General features: G+C 44.2%; 1 protein-coding gene across 1 annotated transcript in view; it reads left to right on the forward strand.

Annotated features, from left to right (window-relative positions):
- brdt (bromodomain, testis-specific) overlaps positions 1–26,474 on the forward strand; it is a 167,493-nt gene that overhangs the window by 130,209 nt on the left and 10,810 nt on the right. The window contains exons 16-19 of the mRNA XM_067989576.1: positions 7,363–7,457; positions 7,553–7,664; positions 13,223–13,311; positions 15,142–15,353. Of these exons, the coding sequence (XP_067845677.1) occupies positions 7,363–7,457; positions 7,553–7,664; positions 13,223–13,311; positions 15,142–15,353 (508 nt within the window). The remainder of the gene's footprint in view (positions 1–7,362; positions 7,458–7,552; positions 7,665–13,222; positions 13,312–15,141; positions 15,354–26,474) is intronic.

The raw sequence follows: 26,474 nt of genomic DNA on the forward strand, positions 1-26,474 counted from the left end.
CACAAATTTACCACTAAGTGGGGGGACCCTGATTTCTTCTAACTAGTGTGGCTTGCAGTTAGTAGATCTTGTTAGTGCCCATAGAAATGTTAGGGAAAGCCATCTCATCAAAAATGATTGGTAGGATACTTTAACCTTTGTTCCATTAGAGGAAATTTTGGGGGGATTCTTTTTAAAATTCCATCCTCATTTCATCTCATGGTCATTTCTCAACTTCTGAAATTCAGACCAAAATGTCAAAGCCTAGGTCCTGTTGAATATCTGGAGGGGGATGCTGAAAAACTCTCTTTTCTGTAACTTTTTTCCATTTACCCTCATTCACAATTTGGGTAGAGGATCACTGGTCGTTCTTGTGACGGTAACTCCAACTCTCTTCCCCCAGTTAGCTGAAAGGAAGAACTTGCATTTACATAGCGCCTTTCACGACCTCAACGTCCCAAAATGCTTTCTAGCCAATCAAGTACTTTTAGAACTGTAGTCACAGTTGCAATGTAGGAAACCCGGCAGTCAATTTGTGCGCAGCAAGATCCCACAAACAGCAATGAGATAATGACGAGACTAGATAATCTTTTTTAAGTGATGTTGGTCGAGGGATAAATATTGGCCAGGACACCAGAGAGAACTCTCTTGCTATTCTTCAAAATAGTGCCAAGGGATCTTTTACATCCACCTGAGAGGGCAGACGAGGCCTCGGTTTAACATAGAGTCATAGAGTCATAGAGTTATACAGCACGGATAGAGGCCCTTCGGCCCATCGTGTCCGCGCCGGCCATCAGCCCTGTCTACTCTAATCCCATATTCCAGCATTTGGTCTGTAGCCTTGTATGCTATGGCATTTCAAGTGCTCATCCAAATGCTTCTTGAATGTTGAGGGTTCCTGCCTCCACAACCCTTTCAGGCAGTGAGTTCCAGACTCCAACCACCCTCTGGGTGAAAAAGTTCTTTCTCAAATCCCCTCTAAACCTCCCGCCTTTTACCTTGAATCTATGTCCCCTTGTTATAGAACCCTCAACGAAGGGAAAAAGCTCCTTAGTATCCATCCTATCTGTGCCCCTCATAATTTTGTACACCTCAATCATGTCCCCCCTCAGCCTCCTCTGCTCCAAGGAAAACAAACCCAATCTTCCCAGTCTCTCTTCATAGCTGAAGCGCTCCAGCCCTGGTAACATCCTGGTGAATCTCCTCTGCACCCTCTCCAAAGCGATCACATCCTTCCTGTAGTGTGGCGACCAGAACTGCACACAGTACTCCAGCTGTGGCCTAACCAGTGTTTTATACAGCTCCATCATAACCTCCTTGCTCTTATATTCTATGCCTCGGCTAATAAAGGCAAGTATCCCATATGTCTTCTTTACCACCTTATCTACCTGTTCCGCCGCCTTGAGGGATCTGTGAACTTGCACACCAAGATCCCTCTGACCCTCTGTCTTGCCTAGGGTCCTCCCATTCATTGTGTATTCCCTTGCCTTGTTAGTCCCTCCAAAGTGCATCACCTCGCACTTTTCCGGGTTAAATTCCATTTGCCACTGTTCCGCCCATCTGACCAACCCATCTATATCGTCCTGCAGACTGAGGCTATCCTCCTCGCTATTTACCACCCTACCAATTTTTGTATCATCAGCGAACTTACTGATCATACCTTTTACATTCATATCCAAGTCATTAATGTAGACCACAAACAGCAAGGGACCCAGCACCGATCCCTGTGGTACCCCACTGGCCACAGGCTTCCAGTCACAAAAACAACCTTCGACCATCACCCTCTGCCTTCTGCCACTAAGCCAGTTTTGTATCCAAAGTGCCAAGGCACCCTGGATTCCATGGGCTCGTACCTTCTTGACCAGTCTGCTGTGGGGGACTTTATCGAAGGCCTTACTGAAATCCATGTATACCACATCCACTGCGTTACCCTCATCCACATGCCGAGTCACCCCCTCAAAAAATTCAATCAAATTAGTCAGACATGATCTTCCCTTGACAAAGCCATGTTGACTATCCCTGATTAATCCTTGCTTCTCCAAGTGGAGACTAATTTTGTCCTTCAGAATTGTTTCCAATAATTTTCCTACCACTGATGTTAGGCTCACTGGCCTGTAGTTCCCCGGTTTTTCCCTACTCCCCTTCTTGAATAATGGTATTACATTAGCGGTTCTCCAGTCCTCTGGCACATCCCCTGTGGCCAGAGAGGTTCTGAATATATGTGTCAGAGCCCCCGCAATCTCCTCCTTTGCCTCACACAGTAGCCTGGGATACATTTCGTCCGGGCCTGGGGATTTATCCATTTTTAGGCCTGCTAAAACCGCCAATACCTCCTCCCGCTCGATGTTAATATGTTCGAGTATATCACAGTCCCCCTGCCGTATTTCTATGTCTACATCGTCCTTCTCCATAGTGAAAACAGATGCAAAAAATTCATTTAGAACCCCTCCTACATCTGCCGGCTCCACACACACATTGCCATTTTTGTCCCTAATGGGCCCTATTTTTTCCCTAGTCATCCTCTTACCCTTAATATACTTATAAAACATCTTAGGATTTTCCTTTATTTTGCTCGCCAGTGTTATTTCATGGCCCCTCCTTGATCTCCTAATTTCTTTTATAAGTATCCCCCTGCACTTTTTGTACTCCTCTAGGGCTTCCTCCGTCTTTAGCCTTTTGTATCTGCCAAAAGCCCTCCTTTTTTTCCTAATCCATTCTCGTATATCCCCTGACATCCAAGGTTCCCTGGAGTTCTTGGAACCACCCTTGACCTTTACGGGAACATGTTGCCATTGTATGGTCTCAATCTCCCTTCTGAAAGACTCCCATTGCTCCGATGCGGATTTTCCTACAAGCAGCTGATCCCAGTCCATTTTGGCCAGATCCTGCCTTATCCTATTAAAATCGGCCTTCCCCCAATTTAGAACCTTTATTTCCGGCCCCTCCCTGTCCTTTTCCATGACTACCTTAAATCTCACCAAATTATGGTCACTGTCACCAAAGTGCTCACCTACTAGCACTTCTTCCACTTGGCCGGCCACATTCCCTAGAATTAGGTCCAGTACCGCCCCCTCTCTTGTAGGACTTTCTACATGCTGGCTCAAAAAGCTCTCCTGGATGCACGTTAAGAATTTTGTACCCTCTAAGCCTTTTACACTCTGAGTATCCCAGTTAATATTGGGGAAGTTGAAATCCCCCACGATTATTACCCTATTATTTGCACAATTTTCTGAGATTTGCCTACATATCTGTTCCTCTATCTCCCCCTGACTGTTTGGGGGCCTATAGTACACTCCCATCAAAGTGCTTGCCCCCTTTTTGTTTTTAAGCTCCACCCATATGGCCTCATTAGAGGAACCTGCTAATATATCATCCCTCCTTATGGCAGTAATTGATTCTTTAATTAATATTGCGACCCCCCCCCCCCTCTTATACCTCCCCCTCTGTCTCGCCTGAAGATTCTGTACCCCGGAATATTGAGCTGCCAGTCTTGCCCCTCCCTCAACCATGTCTCTGTGACAGCAACAATATCATACTCCCATGTGTTTATCAACACCTTCAGTTCATCCACCTTATTCGCAAGACTCCTTGCATTAAAATAGATGCCATCCAGCCTTGCCCTCACATATTTGCCCTGTCTTCCAAGCTGACTTGTTTTTTTCTCAATATTTGGCTGCACATCACCCCCTATTGTAGCTCCACTCTGTATCCCATCCCCCTGCCAAGTTAGTTTAAACCCCCCCCAACAGTGCTAGCAAACCTCCCTGCAAGGATATTTGTCCCGCTCTGGTTCAGATGCAACCCGTCCGACTTGTACAAGTCCCACCTTCCCCAGAAGCAGGCCCAGTGATCCAGGAAACTGAAACCCTCCCTCCTGCACCAACTCTTTAGCCACGCATTCATCTGTTCTATCCTCCTATTTCTATACTCACTAGCCTGTGGCACTGGGAGTAATCCAGAGATTACAACCTTTGAGGTCCTGCTCTTTAATCTGCTACCTAGCTCCCTAAATTCTTGATGCAGGACCTCATCTCCCTTCCTACCTATGTCGTTGGTCCCAATGTGGACCACGACCTCTGCCTGCTCACCCTCCCCCTTGAGAATGCCCTGAAGCCGCTCAGTGACATCCATGACCCTGGCACCAGGGAGGCAACAAACCATCCTGGAGTCACGTTTACGGCCACAGAAACGCCTGTCTGTTCCCCTTACGATAGAATCCCCTACCACTATAGCTCTTCCACTCTTTTTCCTCCCAGCCTGTGCAGCAGAGCTACCCCTGGTGCCAGGAAGTTGGCTGCTGCTGCCTTCCCCTGATAAGTCATCCCCCTCAACAATATCCAAAGCGGTATATTTGTTTGAGAGGGGGACGGCCACAGGGGACCCCTGCACTGCCTGTCTGCTCTTCTTACTCTGCCTGGTGGTCACCCAATTACTTCCTGCCTGTACAACCTTTACCTGCGGTGTGACCACCTCACTAAACGTGCTATCCACGACGTTCTCAGCATCGCGAATGCTCCTTAATGAATCCATCCGCAGCTCCAGTGCCGCAATGCGGTTTGTCAGTAGCTGCAGCTGGATGCATTTCCCGCACACGTGGTCGTCAGGGACACCGGAAGGGTCCCTGATTTCCCACATAGAGCAGGAAGAGCATAACACGGGGCTGGGCTGTCCTGACATGACTTACCCTTTAACTAATTAATTCAAATTAAATGAATCCCACCAATTTCACTTCAATTAAAAAGGTATACTCAAGGGCCCTTGCTGAACAGCAGTCCCCCACTACACAACAGAGACCAGAGAATCCACAAACTCTAACCTTAGACAAATTCAGCAGGAAAATACTCACCAGCCAATCACTTACCTCCTTCCTTGGTGACGTCCCACTTGGATTACTTTTTGCTTCTTATTTATCTCAGGTCCAGGAGTTAAGTCCCTGTGATGTCGCACAGTAGTTGTCTCTTGGTGCAGGTCTGCTGCTGCTTTTATTCCACAATCTCAGTCTTCTACTCTGACGGTGCAGCACTCCCTCACCGCACTGATGTCGGCTTAGATTACATGCTCAAGTCCTGGAGAGGGGCTTGAACCCATAACCTTCTGACTCGAAGATGACAGTGTTACCACTGAGCCACAGCTTACAGGATTTTCTGGCTCCCTCCATATCAACCAACCTATGAAGTCTGCTTGGGAAAATGGAGTTCAAGAACACACACATGTGCTTTGAAGCTCTTCCCTCTCGTACTCTTAAGTTTTTCACTACAGCATCAAGTCTCTTTGAATATCCCCGAATATTTCTGTCTTGACTGCCCACCTGGCAGGTTGTTGTGAATATTATTTACTCTTTGCCAAAAGAATTTCTTCCTGTTCTAAATTTTTTTTTCCACAAATTTAAATGTATGTCTGGTCCTGCTTTCCTGACTTATTTTGAAATAATATATTCAGCATTCTCAGTACCATTTAACATTTTGTTTGTCTCACTGAGATCCCCATTAACTTCTCCTTTCTAGACTGTAGAGTTTCAGCTTTAATCCTCCCTGTAACACTTGGGATCTGTCTTGTTGCTCTTCTGTTCACCTTCTCCAATATTTTATATATGCTTTTTGTGGAATGGTGACCATACAACAAATAAGGATCACTGCAAAATCAGCTGTGGCAATATTAATAACTTCTAAGAAATGCTTGCAGTTTGAAGGCTTACATTTTATTTATTTGTTCTTGGGATTTAGGTAATGCTGGAAACATCTGCATTTATTATCTGTACCCAGTTGTCTGGAACTGAGTGGCTTCTAGGCCACTTCAGGGCTATTAAGAGTCAACCACATCATGTGAACAAGAATCACATGTAGGCCAGTTTGAGTAGGGTTGGCAGTTTCCCTTCCCTGAAGGACATTAGTGAACCAGTTGGGTTTTTATGGCAAACTAGTAGCTTTTGTAGTTTTTTTTCCCCTCTAGTGCTATCCTCCATATTACCAGAGGCATTTTCTATTAATCACCACCTTCACTTCACTGGGGTGTCATATGCTAGCAATTCTGTCTTCCAATGATTCTAAATCTGTAATTTTGAGTTTGTTGAGCATCTGTGTTGCTGCTTTTTTGTCTTTCAGCAGCCTTCACTAAGGATAACAATGGAATAACTGCTCTGGTTTTGGAGCAGTGACTTCATGTTTTTGTTTGACACATGAATAGGAAATACTATTTTGTATTTTATTACTTTGCTTTTGTTTTGGGATCTCTGTGCTATCTTTTCCAAAGGACTCCAGGCATGGCATTGACCACCTATAAACAGAACAGTTTGCACGCTGACTACTTTATGGTCTTTAAGAAATAAGCACTCTGTGTTTCTCCCCATGCCAAATTAGTAATTGATGCATAATAGGAAACAGTTCAATAAAAGTCTCCTCATGAGGAATATGATGGCATTTTAAACAATGAATCTAAACAAAGTTACAGTAAAGGATTTTTACAGAAGGCATTGCTTTTATTCCATTTTGTTTTGTCTCTTTAGCCTTTCACACTAGCTTACCACCACAGCCATCAAGACCTAGTGCCAAAGCAGCAACCCTACCTTCAAAACACAGACCATCTGTGCAGTCACCATGCAAGTTGCAGAAGCCTGAGATGTGGCAACAGTTGCCATTAACTCCACCTTGTGCTCCAATTCAGCAGTTGCAGAGTCAGAACCATAATATTTCATACCATCCATTCTTAGCTCTGTATGCTTTTCCAGTCTAGAGAGGCTACATGTTGTAGTAATTATATCCTTTAGAAGTTTTTTAATTTATGATGTACAATAGCTGAATACAAATGGAAGCCATTCCAAATTTAGATGGTTGTCAGCCAACTTTGGTTTTTAGATTTTTGCAAACTGACCGCATTCTGTTTTAGAAGGAATCGAAATCTTGAGAAAACCATGCATTAGATTACAATATTGTTTTGCCATTCATACCAGAAGTTAGATGTGAGTGAGTCAGCTAGCACTACAATTATTAACTTGTCTTAAATTATGGATGGACTATCCTGGAGGCAGAACCCAAGACAGAGAATATTGAATATGAAGGCAGATGCTTTCTTTGGTAAAGAAACGTGCATCTTTAATAGCAATTGCAGATGAACATTGTATTTTTTTTTAAACTGAGCATGCTTTCCAATAAATATAACTGCAGTCATCTGTAATGTAACAAGAATGGTGCATATGCTGGTATTACTTGGGAAAAGAACATATTGCTACAAATGAAGAGAGGAAAAGTGACTATAAAGAAAACTATTTGAACATTTGTCAAGTCAAGAATCCCATGTCCAATTTTAACCTACTTTTAATTGAAATTTCAAAAGAAAATGTGTCAACCATATCTGAATTAACATTTGATTTTGTTGTTTGTTCTTAAGGACTTCCTGCAGTTGTGTCACCGTTGCATTCACCTCCTTCATCGAAATTTGCATTTCCGTCAGCTGATCTTTCTCTTCAACCCATCTATGTTAAAGTAAAGTAAAATCTGTTCTGATTTTTTTAAAAAGAAATGCAATTTAGACAAGCTTAAATCATACAAAATGTAGTTTACTGAGTGTTGTTTTTTAGGAACCAAAGTCATTATATAATGTAGAAGAGGAATCTAAATGTTTCCCAATTAACCAAACCAAGCCGACTCTTGAAGCATGCAGTGACCCTATGCCTGTCACAATGCAACAAAGTAAGTTTACAACTTTAGGTGTTCATAATTTTTAATGTATATTTGCACTCACTCCCTTAATCTGTTTTTGTGTTAAAATCTAAAGATATGAAAATTAAATATGGCAGGTTGATCAGGAAACATTAAAGATATGTGTGGAGACATCAGTGGCTGGACTAACCTATCCTGACCAATATAGATATGGATGGCAAACATAGGGAAAACAGTACATTTGATGGGATTCAGTACTTGTTTTTTTCAACAGGATCTTGTATCTGAAATGATTTTACACTAAGTTTATATAAGACAGCAATAGGATTTAGAAATTAATTGAAATCTAAACACAAAATTGCCAAATTTGGACTAGATTTTGATTTGCCTTTTTAAAAAGCCCCTGTTAAGTGTGAAAGCTATTATCATAACATTGTGGAATCAGATGAGCAGCTATTGTCTGATGGAGCACAGCAATACCAAAAGAATCTTTAAATACAGTTGAAGATCATTTCCACACATCCTGGAAATCTCCATTTCCTGCTTTAAGAAATTGCCTTTAGAGGCCTGCTTCTGGCTCAGATTAAAAAGGCACCACCCAGTGTGGAACTATAATACTACTCTCATTTATATAATACTGTATGACACTGACAACATGTTTTAAGAGCTTAATTCAATGAATTACTTAGAAGCGAGGTAACTATTACGCTGGCAAATACCAGCAACATCCTATACACAGTATTGAGATGAGTGACCAGTTCATCTGTTTGGTAAATTTGCTGAGGGAACTGTATTGATCAGAACATCCCCATGGGCTTGTTTGAGTAGTGCCATGTGATCCTTAAGATCGATGTGAATCACCAAAACAGACAGATGCAACACTTCCTAAGTACTGCACTGCGATGTCAGCTTAGATTGTATACTTGGGTTCTTGTGTGGGGCTCGAAGCCACAAAAATGCAATCACAAATAGCATGTCAATGCTCATTGTCCTGTGTGACATAAGAAAATGACCAAATTAATGAGCTGGAGGGCAGCTGGTGCCACGAAACTCCATCAACAATGAGTACTATTCCCCTTTTTGGAAAATCCACCCTCGACCCCTCTGTGCTTGCAAACTACTGCCCCATGTCCAACCTTCTTTTCCCCTCCCAAGTCCTTCAACTTATCGTCATTTCCCAAATTTATGCTGATCTTTATTGCAACTCCATGTTTGAATCTCTCCAACTGGGTCTCTGCCCCTGCCACTGCTCATAAATGGCCCTAATCAAATTCACAAATGACATCCTCTGTGACTGTAACCATGATGCATTATTTCTCTTGATCCTCCAACCTCTCTGTAGCCTTTGACAATTGACCATGCCTTTTCTCCATTGCCCAGCTCAGTTGAACTGCTCTCGCTTGGTTCCACTCTTAACTATCGAATCATAGCCAGAGCATTTCATGCAATGGCTTCTCTTCCCACCCCAATACCATTATCCGTGGAGTCCCTGAAGTCTATCCTTGGTCCCCTCCTCTTCCTAATATATATGCTTCTGCTCAGTAACATTGGGCCTGATGTTAGCAGGCCTGCGGGATTCTGGCGGGTTGGGTTTCGGGTGCGTGGTCAATGCACCCGGTGAAATTAGTGGGTTTCCCACGCGATCGTCGCAGGCAAACCACTAATTGGATCCACTTACCTGCTCCTCCGGGCTCAGCGCTGCTGGTCTGCGCATCGGGCGGGCTGCGCATGCGCAGTACGATCTGTCAGCTGGAGGCGCTCTATTTAAAGGGGCAGTCCTCCACTGACAGATGCTGCAACCAACAGAAAAAATGGCAGCGTGGAGCAGCCCAGGGGGAAGGCTGCTCCCAGTTTAATGATGCCCCACCCCAGGTATCCATACATGGGGTGAGGAGGAGGGGGAGGACAGAGATCTCCCACCCGGCGTGCGGGAGGAAGCGGCCCGCCTCCGCCACCAGGAAGGCCGGGCCCGAGGTGGCAGAGGGGGTCACCTGCGCCACCAACACATCGCCCACCGGCACACAGTGCAGGAGGCGCTCCAACGACCTCACTAGGTCAGCCACTGTGAGTACACGTAGTCCTTCCCCTACACCCCGTCTGCCACAGCACTGCCCCCACCCCACATCTCCATCGGCACTGCCAACACTACTCTGCCACATCACCCCGCATACCCACTCAAACCTCATCCTCACCTTACCTGCACTTTCTCACCTCGCCAGTACTCGCCCCGCCACTACCACGCAATCCAATCCGCATACAATCTCATGTCCCTCTCTCATACGCACCCTCTCGTGCATCTCTCTCATGGCCAGCCTCACTCAACCTGCCACCACCTGTGCTGCAGCCACAGGGCATGCATCACATATGTGCAGTAGGCAGCATCAGGCAAACGTGTCGTGAGCATAAAGGGGATGCACAAGGGTGTTTGAGGATTTGTCATGGTTCGTACGTCTATTGAATTAAAGCACAACTCACATCACACATTATATTGGCACCACCACTGCCATGTCTTCGCGAATCCTGTCCGGTCTGTGCAATAATGCCCGCCCCTGGGTATCTCTATGGGGACCCACCACTGACGCCACCCACTGTGTCACTGCAGAGTGGGTGTAGATGTATTTGCAGGGCTCTTCTGCGCAGACGACTGAGAGACATCGGGGATGTCCCCGGTTGCAGCCTGGAAGGCTGTGGAGCAGAAGTTCGGGAGGGCAGTGGTGATTTGGAAAGCGACAGGTAGGAAGATGGTGCACGGGCCAGCCAGGAGCAGCTCGGCATGAAAGAGGCTGCAGATATCCACGGCTACATGTCGAGTGACTCTGAGCCTCCGTGTGCACTGCTGCTCAGAGAGGGCCAGGAGGCTGAGCCTCGGTCTGTGGAACGTGTGGCGAGGGTAGTGCCCTCTGCGACGCATCTCTGTCTGCGGTAGCCCTCCCTCCTGCTGTACAGGTGGATGTGTCACAGCACTCTGTTGTGGAGCTCCACGTGTCAGAGGTGGACGGCGTGGATGGTGAGGCTGGTGATGCTGTTCGCCCTCCGAGGAGGTCATGACTGCAGCTACGGCGGCCCCCATCCGCAAGATGTACATCTGAGGGGGTCCGCAAGGTAGGTACATGTCTCCGGACCCCGGGGTAAGTGTGCAGGTTGGTGACTTCGACCATCAGGAGGAGGGTGGTGGAGGCCAAACTTTGTCCCAAGTGACAGAGCGGCCTCCTGCAATGGCTGAGGGTCTCCCCCCCCCCCCCCCCCCCCTACCCCCACCTCCCCCTACCCCCACCTGTCAAATGGACCTTTGCAGCTGCCACAGGCTGACAGCTGCAACACGTCCATTTCAACTGGGAGTGTTTTCCCCCAGTGTGTGAAACAGTCCCATGTTTATCCAAAATCACACACAGTCCCTTAATCAGGTCAGTTAATGCCCTGAACAACCAAAGTAAATGCACTCAAGTGGCATCCCGCTGGCTTTAATTGCCTGCAGGAGTCCCACCAGCGGGGGCTGCGCATGCACCCCCGCACGTCAGCGCGGAACCCGGAAATGGGCGGAATCGAGGCGCGATCCGGTCCCACTCCGGGATTTCGGGATTTTCGGGGCCCCCCGCCGAGAACGCACCCGGTAGCGGGTGCTAAAATCGGGCCCATTATCTGCAAACATGGGGTCGGCCACCACAAGAACACTGATGACACCCAGCTTTACCTCTCTCCCACTTACCTCAACCTGTCCACTGCCTCTGTGTTGTCAGGCTACTTGTCAGATATTCAGCCTTCCCAGGTTGATATCTTGAATTTTATTTGCAATTCATCTTGTGCAATTATCAGTGTTTAAGCCAAATCAAAAGGATTGTTATATATCGCAGGCACCTGAGGTAGTTTCCACATCTTGGCTCTGCAATACTCACTATATTTAACCTCTTCAGGAAATGAACAATTTATAGCCTTGTATTTACAAGCTGGCTTGGATCTTCCTTTATTGGTATGTCCACCCACTAGTCTGAACATTACCTTGCCTGTTTGTGTTAGCTTGGCTAAGCTGGTAGTGCTCACCCAAGTTGGTGGTTGTGGGTTCAAGCCCTGCTACAAGCTTGAGCACATAATCTAGCTGGACACTTCAGTGCAGTACTGAGCGAATGCTGCATTGTTGGAGGTGGTTCTTTTGGGTGAGACTTTAAACCAATGTACCTGCTCAAGTGGATGTAAAAGATCCCATGACACTTTTTGAAGAACAGCCGGGAATTCTCTAACTATCCTGGCCAAAATTCCTCACTCAATCACTACCAGCCAAAAGAACACAGATTATTTGTTCATTCATTCATTTGCTGTTTGTCAGATATTGCTGTGTGCAAATTGGCTACCATATTTACCCACGCAAAAGTAATTAATTGGTTGCAAGGCATTATGAAATGTCCTGAGGTTGTAAGGAGTCACCTATATCAGTTCTTAATCTTCACCTTTGGAAGATGTTATTTACAGTTATCATTGAAAGAATTTTTTTAAAACGAAGATGTGGGGATTGCCTAGGTGAACCACTACTACGCAACTCCCTATTGGATCCATGTCTGTTTGATTCTGTCTACTTTACAACAAATTGGAATTCTCTTCCTTTTCCGGACAGATGTGGCTTAGGGTCGAGTGAGACTTGCTTAGAATAGTGCAATTTTAATACTAATAGGAATTATGTTGAAGTAAACTTTTTTTTAAACATGCTGTTAATGGGAACATGCATTGCTCAAACACTGATCAATTCTGCCATGTTTTATAGTGCATGCTTAGTAACAACATTTTCTATTCATTGTGATATTCCCATTGAAAGGCTTCAAATGTGTTGTGTAAAATATGGTAGACTGTTAAAAGTTCCATTGTTCAGGTCTATAAGTGCAAAACGAGCAGCCTAGACGATTCATTGAATTTATGCAGTAAGGGTGCTACAGTTGCCCTCAATTCCCTTGGGTTAAGGAGAGCCAAATCAGCCATAGTTCTTGCTCCTGATTGCTATCCAGTAACTCTTACTGTGCTTTGATACCCCCATAGTCAAATAGCTGGCACATGTCAATAATCATTTTGGTGACTAAAAGGCAATTAGCATTTTTTTTTTCTCCAGTCAAGTGTCTTTATCTTTTTCTTTCTTCTCTAATTTTTAAGTCAAACCTACTTGTCATGGTCACTGTTTTCTTAATGCTCCCTTACCCTTATTACCCATTTCAGTTCTTGGAACTGGACCCAGCACTGCCTTTTTGCTTGTTGGACTGAAAACATAACTATCTGGAAAGCAGTCCTGGACACACTGTAGAAACTGCTCTTTTTTTGCTGCTGCATTATTTTAAACCTGGCCTGATGTTTGGATATTTAAAGTCACCAATAATTATATACTGCAATAAGTTCTTGCAGCCAGTAGGTTTTTGACTACTTTAAGTTATTTGTATTCTAATTTATTGATGCTAGAATAAATATTTTCAAAATGGTTTTTAGAAAATTAAAAAATCTATTTTAGTGAGTTCCAATGAATGTCCAAATGTATCTTGTTTCATTATAATTCTGTATATTACACATTCTGCTATTAGTATAGCTAATAGTTGAAACCTTTTTAAATATTTCAGAGATGGAAGATGTCCATGCTGATGAAATGAAAACAAATAGTAACTGTAAGCAAGCCCTGGAGCCTAAAACCTCACTTCTTCCAAAGAAGGTGGGATCTCTCATTTCTAGAATTATCATTTTGGACAGAATTGAAACAACGTTCATGTCTGCCTTACCTTTTGAAGTATGGAATTATTACTTGTCTTGAAAACTGATGCTCTGACCTTTCTGAATTGTAAACTAATATGCTTCCCTGACACATCCTGAAGTATGCCTTGGGTGCAACAGTCTTTTGACTTCATGCATCAGTTACACCAGTTTTGAGAGACTTCCCAAGCAATTTAACTTTTTTTTTCCAAACAAGCCTTTGTAATCCTCTTTACAAAGCCAGTTAGATTGTCGGGCTAAATTCCATGAACATTGAACCCTTTATAGCAGAGGTGGCCAATTCTTTCAAAGCTAGAAGAAAATTGTATCTGGCAATGACCCTCAAGTTTTGAGGCCTTTTTGCGTTACAAACTATTTCTACTGGTCAGTGAGCTGACGATTGGTGGTGGGGGGGGGGCAAAATTTAGAATCCTCATCAAATGAATAAAGAGTGGTTAGGTCATTTTTATGCAGAGTGTTCTTATGCAAAAGTATTTCAAGTTAAAGTCAGGTCAGCAACAATATTTTTGAAACACTTCCATGGCATACTGCGGGCCTCAGACTCCATGAAGGCAAAATTAGAGTTCACAAGATTTTTTTAAAGGAGCACTTGTGTGGTATACTTTGGGTCTTGGACTTGGTGCACTCCACAAAGAATATTTTTCTGTTTTCATTCTTCTTCGTTTTCTGCATTTTAATGCTCAATTTTAAAAGAAAACAACTTTTATTTGCCTCCAGTTGCATGACAATCCACCGAAAAAGTGCCTGAAATGTGCCAAAATGCGATAGTGTAGTTAAGAATTTCTAAATCAAACTACTGAAAAATCTGCAGAAATAGTTTCCATGCACCTCACTCACCTAGGACCAGGGGTCTTAGGCACAGATTGGTAAGAGTTAGGGACCCTCCCCAACTCTACATAGGAATATTGATGAAGCACAGTGCTAGTAAGCTTCTGATAGCTTGTCCACCTAAGACCACCCTACCTGTTACGACATTAGCTTGCAGGATTAGTTGAAGCCAAGTGTTAAAAATCCCAACCCCCTGTGTGATGGGTCTAACTCTCTAGATCTTTTCAATTAACCAGCTGACTGAATCATTAACAGCAACCTGGAACACTGGACCTCCCTGACTCATGTATTAGATTGCTAAGTCTACCTCCAGATGTGCTGCATTAATATCCAAGGCAACCTTGAACATTTAAAGCCCACTATCACTCCCAAATCAATTCCTAAATACAAAAAGAACAAATTTGCAACTTCATGCTAGATTGTACTTGTTAAGACTTCTAACTTTGGACACTCCCACCAAGCTTTGTCATGTAATCACACCTTAAAAAAAAATGTATTCAACAAAATTTGGAACGTTTCTGACCACCCACCTCTTGCATTAAATTTAGCCATTGATTATAGTAAGAAGTAGTCCTACATGGCAATATATAGGTTGAATAAGAATTTGCCACACACTTGCCCACGTGCTTTTCCCATCGCCTGTGTTCGTGTTCTCTCTCTCTCTCTCTTTTCCTCCCCCACCCCCCCCAAACAGCCATGCACTCTTGCACACGAGAGGTAGCTGATATTATTCTGTTATTAAATGCAGATTTTTTTTTTAAATGCTTGATGCAAGACTAGAAATGTCAGGGTGACGATTGGAATCCAATTGGTATGATTAATTAGCATATTGAAAAATCAAAATAAAACAATTTGTAAAAGCTAGTGTTGAAGCCACTTGCTATAAAGTTTCTTCTTTCATTGACATGCAATTTCACAAGCTTCTTAATTTTTGATAAATTAGGACATTAAGATCAAGAATGCAAATTCGTGGGCAAGTTTGGGCAAAATGGTGACAACAACTGCATCAATCATAAAATCTTCTAGTGACAGCTTCAAGTTGTTCAGAAAGGCAGCAATGGAAAAAGAACGAGTAAAAGCTCAGCAAGAAATCAAAAGATGCCATCTTCAGCAAGCTGAGAGTGAACAAAGGAAAATGGCTTCAGTGCAGCAAAGGTAACAATTATACCAAAGGAGTGGGTTTGAACACGGATAAAAGTAGCCTTTCTATGCCAGCAGCAACAGTCTTGTGAAATGGATTAGAGCAATATTTTTTTTTCCCCACACATTCTTTCCTCTCATGGAGACAATTCAGTGCTGAGGTGTGGATCTATGGGCACTGGCAGACTTAGTGTCTTGCTAAGTGACCATTCTTTATGTACAAAATTAGACATTGAGTATTGACGAGCTTCTCAATTGAAGGAAATATCACAGTGCAGATAGGAATATAGGAACAGGTGTAGGCCATTCAGCCCCTCGAGCCTGCTCCACCATTTGATAAGATCATGGCAGATCTGTGATCTAACTCCATATAGCTGCCTTTGGCCCATATCTCTTAATACCTTTGGTTGCCAAAAAGCTATCTATCTCAGATTTAAATTTAGCAATTGAGCTAGCATCAATTGCCGTTTGCGGAAGAGAGTTCCAAACTTCTACCACCCTTTGTGTGTAGAAATGTTTTCTAATCTCACTCCTGGAAGGTCTGGCTCTAATTTTTAAACTGTGCCCCCTACTCCTAGAATCCCCAACCAGCGGAAATAGTTTCTCTCCATCCACCCTATCTGTTCCCCTTAATATCTTAAACTTCGATCAGACCACCCCTTAACGTTCGAAACTCCAGAGAATACAACCCCAATTTGTGTAATCTCTCCTCGTAACTTAACCCCTGAAGTCCGGATATCATTCTAGTAAACCTACGCTGCACTCCCTCCAAGGCCAATATGTCCTTCTGAAGGTGCGGTGCCCAGAACTGCTCACTGTATCCCAGGTGCGGTTTAACCAGGGTTTTGTATAGCTGCAGCATAACTTCTACCCCCTTGTAATCCAGTCCTCCAGATATAAAGGCCAGCATTCCATTAGCCTTATTGATTATTTTCTGCACCTGTTCATGACACTTCAATGATATATGTACCTGAACCCCTAAGTCCCTTTGGACATCCACTGTTTTTAACTTTTTACCATTTAGAAAGTACCCTGTTCTATCCTTTTTTGATCCAAAGTGGATGACCTCACATTTGTCTACATTGAATTCCATTTGCCACAGTTTTGCCCATTCACCTAATCTATCAATATCGCTTTGTAATTTTATGTTTTCATCTCCACTGCTTGCAATGCCACCAATCTTTGTGTTATTGGCAAACTTAGATATGAGACTTTCTATTCCTTCATCTAAGTCATTAATAAATACTGTGAATAATTGAGGCCCTAAGACAGATCCCTGCGGGACTCCACTAATCACATCCTGCAAATGTGAGTACCTACCCATTATCCCTACTCTCTGTCACCTTTCGCTCAGCCAACTTCCTAACCAAGTCCGTACTTTTCCCTCGATTCCATGGGCTTCTATCTTAGCTAACAGTCTCTTATGTGGGACCTTATCAAATGCCTTCTGGAAATCATATAAATAACATCCATTGACATTCCCCTGTCCACTACTTTAGTCACTTCTTCAAAGAAATCAATCAGGTTTGTCAGGCACGACCTACCTTTCACAAATCCATGCTGGCTCTCTCTGATTAACTGAAAATTCTCTGTGTTCAATCACCCTATCCTTAATTATAGACTCCAGCATTTTCCCCACAACAGATGTTAGGCTAACTGGCCTATAATTCCCTGGTTTCCCTCTCTCCTTTCTTTAAAAAGTGGAGTGACGTGCAATTTTCCAATCTAGAGGGATAGTTCCTGAATCTAGAGAACTTTGAAAGGTTATAGTTAGGGCAGCTGCAATGTGCTTACCTACTTCCTTTAAAATCCTGGGATGGAAACCATCTGGTCCTGGGGATTTGTCACTCTTTAATGCTATTATTTTCTTCATTACTGTTGCTTTACTTATGTTAATTTTATTGAGTCCCTGTCCCCGATTCAATATTAGTTTTCTTGGGATTTCCGGCATGCTATCCTCTTTTTCTACTGTAAATACTGACGCAAAGTAATTATTCAACATGTCCGCCATTTCCCCATTGTCAATGACAATATCCCCACTTTCAGTTTTTAAGGGGCCAACACTGCTCCTGACCACTCTCTCTTTCCTAATATAACTCTAAAAGTTCTTCGTATTGGTTTTGATATCCCTTGCAAGTTTCTTTTCATACTCTCTTTTTGTAGCTCTTACTATCTGTTTTGTGACCCTTTGTTGATCTTTGTATCTTTCCCATTCACCAGGATCTGTGCCATTTTTTGTCTTTTTGTATGCCCTTTCCTTATGTCTTATACTGTCCCTTACCTCTTTAGTTGTCCATGGCTGTTTTTTTTGGCAAGTAGAGTTCTTGCCCTTCAGGGGTATAAACCGATTCTGTATCACGTTAAATGTTTCTTTAAACATTTCCCACTGATCATCAGTCGTTTTACCCATTAACCGATTTGCCCACTTTACTGTGGACAGTCTCTGTCTCATCCCATTGAAGTCGGCCTTACCCAAGTCTAGAATCTTAGCGGATTCACTTTTTTCCCTTTCAAACGCTACCTTGAATTCGATCATGTTACGATCGCTATTGGATAGATGTTCACGCAGAGTCAAGCTGTTAACTAAATCTGGTTCATTGCTCATTACTAAATCTAGTATGGCTTGCCCCCTTGTTGCCTCTAGGACATATTGCTGTAGAAAACTATCCCGGACACACTCAAGAAATTCACTACCTTTCTGACCGTTGCTAGTCTGCTTTTCCCAATCTATGTGAAGGTTAAAGTCCTCCATTAAGACCACTATGCCTTTGTCACACGCTTGTCTAATCTCTGCATTTATACAATCTAGCACTTCAGAGCTGCTGCCAGGGGTCCTATACACAACTCCCACTATAGTCTTAGATCCTTTCCTATTTCTCAATTCAACCCATAAGATCTCTGTTGGCTGCTTACCCCTCGTTATATCCTCCTTTATCATTGAAGTGATTTCATCTCCCTCTTCCATTTTCCCTATCTCTCCTGTAGACCTTATAACCTGGTATATTTAGTTCTCAATCCTGACCATCCTGCAGCCATGTCTCAGTAATAGCTATCATGTCATACCCTCCGATTTGAATTTGTGCCTGTAGTTCATTTAATTTATTCCTTATACTCCGTGCGTTTGTATATAGAACTCTTAGTTGGGCCACACACTCTAGCCTGACCTTCAGCTTTGATGCTGGGGTAATCGCTTTACACTTTCTAGTTTTCACTTTATCTGTCGTGCCTAAAGTGCACTTTCTTTCTGCTGCTCTACGCTTTTCCCTTTCACTTGTTCTTGAACAACTATTTGTATTGTAAATTTCCCCTGGGTCCTCCCCTCTCTTGCTTCTTTCAACTTTACTCTCTTCTGACTCCCCGCTCAGGTTCCCATCCCCCTGCCACTCTAAACCCTCCCCAACAGCAGTAGCAAACACCCCTGCAAGGATATTGGTCCCGGATCTGTTGAGGTGCGACCCGTCCGGCTTGTACTGGTCCCACCTTCCCCAGAATTGGTCCCAATTCCTCAGGAATCTAAATCCCTCCCTCCTGCACCAACCCTCCAGCCATGCATTCATCTGACCTATTCTCCTATTCCTATACTCACTAGCACGTGGCACTGGGAGTAATCCTGAGATTACTACCTTTTGAGGTCCTGCTTTTTAACTTATTTCCTAACTCCTTATATTCTGCTTGCAGGACCTTATCCCTCTTTTTACCTATGTCGTTGATACCGATATGTACCACGACCTCTGGCTGTTCACCCTCCCCCTTCAGAATGTCATGCAGCCGCTCAGTGATATCCATGACCCTGGCACCAGGGAGGCAACGTACCATTATGGAATCATGTTTGCGGATGCAGAAATGCCTGTCTGCTCCCCTAACTATAGAATCCCCTATCACAATTGTTCTCTCGACCTTTCTCCTCCCCCCGCCCTGTACAGCTGAGCCACCCATGGTGCTTTGGACTTGGCTCTGGCTGCACTCCCCAGAGGAACACTCTTCCCCCACCAGTACCCAGGACTGAATACTGGTTGGAAAGTGAGATGCCCTCAGGGGACTCCTGCACTACCTGCCTAGTCGTCCTTGTCTGTCTGGCAGTCACCCAGTCCCTATCTGCCTGCACTTTCTTAATCTGCGGAGTGACCACATCCTGAAACGTGCTATCCACAAAACTCTCAGCCTTGCAATGCACCCGAAACCCGGAGCTCGAGCTGCACCAACTGACGACACTTCCTGCACATGTTGTTGTCCAGGACACGGGAAGCGTCCTGGAGTTCCCACATGGCACAGGTTGTGCATTCCACAGGTCTGAGCTGCCCTGCCATGCCTTAATTTATTAGATTAACTTAAACCAAGCAAAAACAAATTAAGCCTTAAATACGGTTATTTTTGGTTATATTACTCTTGTTAAGTAGTTTAAGCTTTAATTTTAATGAGCTACCAGTAGTTTTACGCTTCTAGATTTGAATTCAATTTTACCCAATTTCCTAACTGAGAGAAAAAAACTATTACTCACCAGCCAATCATCGACCTGCTGTCCTGTGACGTCACTCCTTGTTTTTTCACCGGTTGCCTCTCTGCCGCTCCGAGTGCGGGTAGGCCTTCGAGTCTGGGCCTTTAGTAGTCTCCGAGTCCTGCGCTCTCTCCCAGGTCCGCTCCTGCCTGTAGCTCCGCTCCGCGTTCAATCCAGTCCTCACCCAATGTCCACATATATGCAATGAATAGGAACCCTGCCTGGCGTTTTTTGGCTCCTACAATCCCCAGATGAAATTTACTAACTAACTTAGGGTTCAAATCTAGAATTTGACTATGGTTCAAATCTGGAATTTTCCTGGTGATTGTGGTTGAGTACCATATTAACTGACTAAACCATCAGGCACCTGCAGATAATTCAATTCCCAGTGGCACAAGCCCATAGGACCAAACAACCTGCAATTTAGCATTAATTGTTCTACTGGCAGTCTCTTTTGAACCACAATAATGACAACTGTGGCTACTAGATGCTGCACCTCTTGTTTTCGTTAGAATGTTGTCTCAAGGTAGGGCTTTAGGCAGTGTGAGTTGAGTGTTACTCTGCATTTAACTCATGATAACCTGCCTTGGAATACCCAATGCTGATAGTAAGTGCAAGCAGTGCAAAATGTTCAATTCATGACACTGATGGATCTTGTCCATTATAAAAATTCAATATGTGTGGTTGATACAAATATGTTACAGTAAAGTGACCTGTGTTGTACTATGTGAAGAGTGCTCAGATTCTCCTTTAATGCTCATTGAATTCATCCCAAAGTTCACCAATTGTCTTACCTTGGCTTGTCATTAGCTGAGGATGGGAATGGTTTAGCACAAACCACTTTCACTTAAATCCAATCCGATGGTTAACCGATGGTTAAGCACTAGGCTTGATGGGATGTGTGTAGGCAATCTAGGACTCCAGTTGTCCACTGTTGGATGTTTGAGGCGAGAGCACCATTGGGCAAATTTCTGAATGACTGAGCAATCCAAATTAGATTTTCACTATTCATTCCAAATTAGGTGCAGTTTAGAAAAGATATTGGGAGGGATGACCAAAAGCTTGGTCAAAGAAGTGGGTTTTAAAGAGGGTCATAAAGGAGGGGCGGGGCTGGAGAGTCAGAATGCTCAAGGAAAGAAATTCCAGAGTGTGGGGCTTAGAACTCTGAAGACACATCTGCTTCCCTCCACCCCGGACCCCCCGCTAAATTCGGGCCCTCCTTCCCCTGCCTCAGCTCCGCCCGCCCTCCCTCTCGACAACTCCTGCCCTGATGAGAATAGTAACATTTGCTGACTGTACCAAATGAAAAGACACTGGAAATTGTGAATAATACAGAAGACTGCAGGAGAGTATAGGTTTAGGGATATGAGCAAATTTGTGGTTTAGTCATTTTTTTTGAGGGGGGGTGGTTGGAAAGAGAGGAGGAGGATGGAAATAAACCCAACAGCACAACCACAACAACTTGTATTTATATAGCACCTTTAACGTAGTAAAACGTTTCAAAGTGCTTCAAGAGCCTTATCAAACAAAATTTGACACTGAGCCACATGAGATATTGAGAGGCGACCAAAAGCTTGGTCAAAGAGGTAGGTTTTAAGGAGCATCTTAAAGGAGTAGAGAGGCGGAGAGAGTAGTGAGGAAAATGCTCAAGTCTATTATAAAGGATGTGATAACAGAACACTTGGAAGGCATTAATGGGACTGGACAAAGTCAGCATGGGTTTATGAAAGGGAAATCATGCTTAACAAATCTTCTGGAGTTTATTGAGGAGGTAACCAGTAGAATAGATAGGGGAAAACCAGTGGATGTGGTGTATTTGGATTTTCAGAAGGCTTTTGATAAGGCTCCACACGAGGTTAGTGTGCAAAATTAAAGCACATGGGATTGGAGGGAATATACTGGCATGGATTGAGAATTGGTTGACAGACAGGAAACAGAGTAGGAATAAACGGGTCTTTATCCAGGTGGCAGGCAGTGACTAGTGGGGTACCGCAGGCATCAGTGCTTGGGCCCCAGCTATTGGATGAGGGAACAGAATGTAACATTTCCAAGTTTGCAGATGACACAAAGCTGGGGTGGAATGTGAGCTGTGAGGAGGATGCAAAGAGGCTCCCATGTGATTTAGGCAAGTTGGGTGAGTGGGCAAGAACATGGCAGATGCAGTATAATGTGGGTAAATGTGAGGTTATCCACTTTGGTTGTAAAAACAGAAAGACAGATTATTGTCTGAATGGTGATAGATTGGGAAAAGGGGAGATGCAACGAGACCTGGGTGTCCTTGTACACCAGCCGCTGAAAGCGAGCATTCAGGTGCAGCAAGCAGTTAGGAAGGCAAATGGTATGTTGGCGTTCATTGCAAGAGGATTGGAGTACACGAACAGGGATGTCTTACTGCAGCTGTACAGGGCCTTGGTGAGACCACATCTGGAGTATTGTGTGCAGTTTTGGTCTCCTTATCCAAGGAAGGATGTCCTTGCCGTGAAGGGAGTGCAACAAAGGTTTACCAGACTGATTCCTGGGATGGCAGGACTGACTTATGAGGAGAGATTGGGTCGACTAGGCCTATATACACTAGAGTTTAGAAGAATAAGAGGTGATTGCATCGAAACATATAAAATTCTAACAAGACTAGACAGACTAGATGCAGGGAGGATGTGCCTGATGGCTGGGGAGTCCAGAACCAGGGGTCACAGTCTCAGGATACGAGGTATGCCATTTAGAACCCAGATGAGAAACATGTGATGCGATTCTAACCCAGTGGTGAGTGGAGATATCACTTAAAACATCACACCATTGAATTTCGGGGGTCAAGTTCTTTATATCCGCAGATAGTTCCTGATTCCTTTGCTGCAACTGTTACAGGTGTTTGACAGACCCATTAAGCGTCCTAACTAATGCTATAAAATCTTCCTGAATTGGAGGGATATCATATCCAAACTGGGCAACATAGTTGTGAAATTCGGGTTCTATGGAGTCTAAGATGGTAGGTAATATTGACCCCAACATGCACCAATGTCCTCTCCATTACCAAGACCGCCTAGAGATGAGAAATTTCTTCACTCAGGGTGGTGAACCTGTGGAATTCTCTACCACAGAAGGCAGTGGCGGCCAAGTCATTAGACGTACTCAAGAAGGAGATAGATATATTTCTTAACGCTAAAGGGATCAAGGGATATGGGGAAAAATCGGGAACAGGATACTGAGTGAGACGATTAGCCATGATAATTTTGAATGGTGGAGCAGGCCCGAAGGGCCGAATGGCCTACTCTTTCTCCTATTTTCTATGTTTCTATGTTTAGGAATTCCAGATGTTTAGGACCTATGCAGCTGAAGGCATTGCCACCATTGGTGGAGCGATGAATATCGGATGCACAAGAGGCAAGAATTGGAGCAGCACAGAGATCTCGGAGAGTTATAGGGCTGGAGGAGTTTAGAGATAGGGAGGGGCAAGACCATGGAGGAATTTGAAAACAAGGATGAGAATTTTAAAATCGAGGCATTGCCAGACCAGGAGCCAGTCTAGGTCAGCGAACAGAGGGATGATGGGTGAACGGGAATTGGTGCATGTTGGGATACGGGCAGTTGAGCTTTGGATGAGCTCACGTTTATGGAGGGTGGAAGATGGGAGGCCGGCCAGGAGTGCATTAGAATTGTTGAGTTTAGAGGTAACCAAGAGACATGAATGAGGGTTTCAGCAGCAAATCGGCTGAGGCTGGGCCAGAGACGGGCAATGTTACGGAGGTGGAAGTAGGCGGTCTTGGTAATGGAGAGGACATGGGGTCGGAAGCTCACTTGGGGTCAAATAGGGTGCCAAGGTTATGAATGGTCTGATTCAGCCTCAAAGTAGCCAGGGAGAAGGATGGAGTTGGTGGCTGGGGAACAGATATTGGGCCGAGTGTTGGAGGGTACTCGGCCCTAGGTCACCCTGTCATTGATTCAGCTTGGCACTCCCAATTGGGTATAATAAGGCTTTATTGTAACATTAGCAGAATCAAGGTCGGTATTACCCAGTCCAAGCCTCTGGACAGCAGCGCAGCGTGGTCGGTCGTCTTCAAATCTGCTGTGTTTTGTTCTTTTTGCGCTCTTTCATTTACATCCTTACGTTTGTCAAGTAACAAGGTTAAGGCCTACTCTGAGGTCACCTGACAGCTAACAAGGTTATCCAACAGTTCCCCACTTTGAGGGTGAAAAACATAGTTTTGATCCCTCAACAGGATGACTAATCATCTCCCTCCTGCATAAGGGCAGCTAGCTCCAGATTATTAGCTTGTCGGTTAAGCCTTTTAAGCATACGCTTTAACTTGCACATCATAATACTCAATATAACAACAATAGCCACTTGCAACACCACCAAGACATGCGATGCGATTCTAACCCAGTGGTGAGTGGAGATATCACTTAAAACATCACACCATTGAACTTCGGGGGTCAAGTTCTTTATATCCGCAGATAGTTCCTGATTCCTTTGCTGCAACTGGTACAGGTGTTTGACAGACCCATTAAGCGTCCTAACTAATGCTATAAAATCTTCCTGAATTGGAGGGATATCATATCCAAACTGGGCAACATAGTTGTGAAGTTCGGGTTCTATGGAGTCTAAGATAGTAGGTAATATTGACCAGAGTGTGGTTTTTGACATTAATTGCACAGTTCATCAGCTTTCTGTCCTATCCTTGTAGTGACTGATCCAGCTGTGTGCTGTTGCCTCTCTGAACTCCATCTCCATCGACCGTGATGTTACATGCTTGAGTCATTGCTGGACTCACCCACAGGTCGGATATCAGTCTGTACAGTTGATACCACCCAATTTCCATTTCCAGTTTTAGTTCTGTAAACCAAGCATAGCAACTGTTACTATCTCAGTCTTAAACATAATTCTTAACCTGCTGTTTTAAGTTGGCTGATATGATACCATCTGCTATTTTTCACATTCTTCTTCCCGGTACTCTGAATCAGGAATACTAACGGGCTAGCTTTATTGGTTATGGGGAACGGTCCCTTCCATCTAGGTGCAAAGGGATGTTCCTTTCTGCAATAATCTATTACCCTTGCTGTGTCGCTGACCTGCTACTCAAAAGATCGTACCTTTTTGTCAAAATACCTTTTTATCTTTTTTTGATTTGCCCAATTGTTTAGCTACATACATGTTTGTGGTTCTGCTTGATTCTTCCATTTGTTTTTGTACCCAATTTTCAGTAACTGCTCTCTGCAACATTGGTGTAGCTGTTGGGATTAACAAGTGACCAGGTGTCCTCGCCAACCATCGGTCATAGCCTGATATGGCGATATGCCGGTTGTAGAACGTGGGGTGACTCTGATAGCCATTAAACACATCGAAAGCATATTGGCCCATTGTGCGGGGTGATCTGCACAAAATTTCCTGAGCATCATATTTAGGGTTTGATTACCCCTTTCCACTACCCCTGAGGATTATGGGTGAAGGGAAATGCGTAACTTCTGTTTGATTCCCATCATTGTCTGTAGCTTGGCGAAAATTTTCCATGCGAAATATGACTCTGATCACTGTCAACCTGTATTGGTACTCCCCACCTTCAGATCACTTTGCACAATAGCACACAAGCTGCAGTTAAAGCTGTGTTGGTGCGTACCGGGAAAGCCTCTATCCATTAAGTAAACTTATCCAAAATAATTAGGCAGTGAACAAAACCACTTGGCGCTTGTGGTAGTGGGCCAATAAAATCAATTTGAATATGGGTCCAAGGACCGTCTAGCGGAGGTGCCGACCTTAAAAACACTTAACACTAGCACCTGGGTTGTGCTGCAGCCATAGTGAACATCAACTAACCCTGTGGACAATATCTGATTCAAGGGAGGGTCACCAGGCTGATTCTTTTGATTTTAGAGATAGTAGTTTCTGATGATTCTATGACGCATGACCGCCCATAGGTGATGAGTGAAACATTTGAAAGATGTCCTCTGCGTAACTGGATGGCTCACACACAAAACTGGGATTTGGCACCCAGGCCCTTTGTACATGAGGACTGAATGTGACTCGTGGATCAGGAGAGTTGTACGGTGGGCATACGGCGTGGGTTGTGGAAGAGGTTTCCCTTGGTCGTGCCACTCATGGATCTGGCAGTAGTGCTCATATTCATTCTGTAAGATGTGTAGGCCAACAGGGGGGATTGGAGAGTCCACCACTGACACCTGCTGCATGGAAGTAGGTTCTCCTGGCGCCCCATGCTGTGCTGCTGCGTTAGCATGTTGATCAGCCAACGAGTTTCCGTGAGCGTGTGGGTATCCTGTTTTGCTATGAGTCTTGACGTTCCCCAGGTAGATAGGCCCCCTCCTGTCTTGTAGCGCCACCCATAGTTGGGAGAGCATTGCTGCATGTACCAGCAGTTTCCGGTCCGCGGTACACAAGTTATGCCAGTAGTAAAGCGGCAACAACAGTACTGTGTTGACGACAAAAGCACTGACGAATAGATGTTGGTAGCCACACTGGATGTGATATGAACAGCCATTAGTAAAGCCGCCAATTCAGCATTCTGCGCAGAGTGCGTGTTACCTTTATACTGGTACACCTGCTCAGAGGTAACCACTGCAAATCCCATATGTGGTTTCTCATTTACGTGGTAGGATGAGTCATCAGTGTAGATGCTTTGTGCATCGTCTATTGG

This window comes from Heptranchias perlo, chromosome 9, assembly GCF_035084215.1.
Source record: "Heptranchias perlo isolate sHepPer1 chromosome 9, sHepPer1.hap1, whole genome shotgun sequence".
Taxonomy (NCBI): Eukaryota; Metazoa; Chordata; class Chondrichthyes; order Hexanchiformes; family Hexanchidae; genus Heptranchias; species Heptranchias perlo.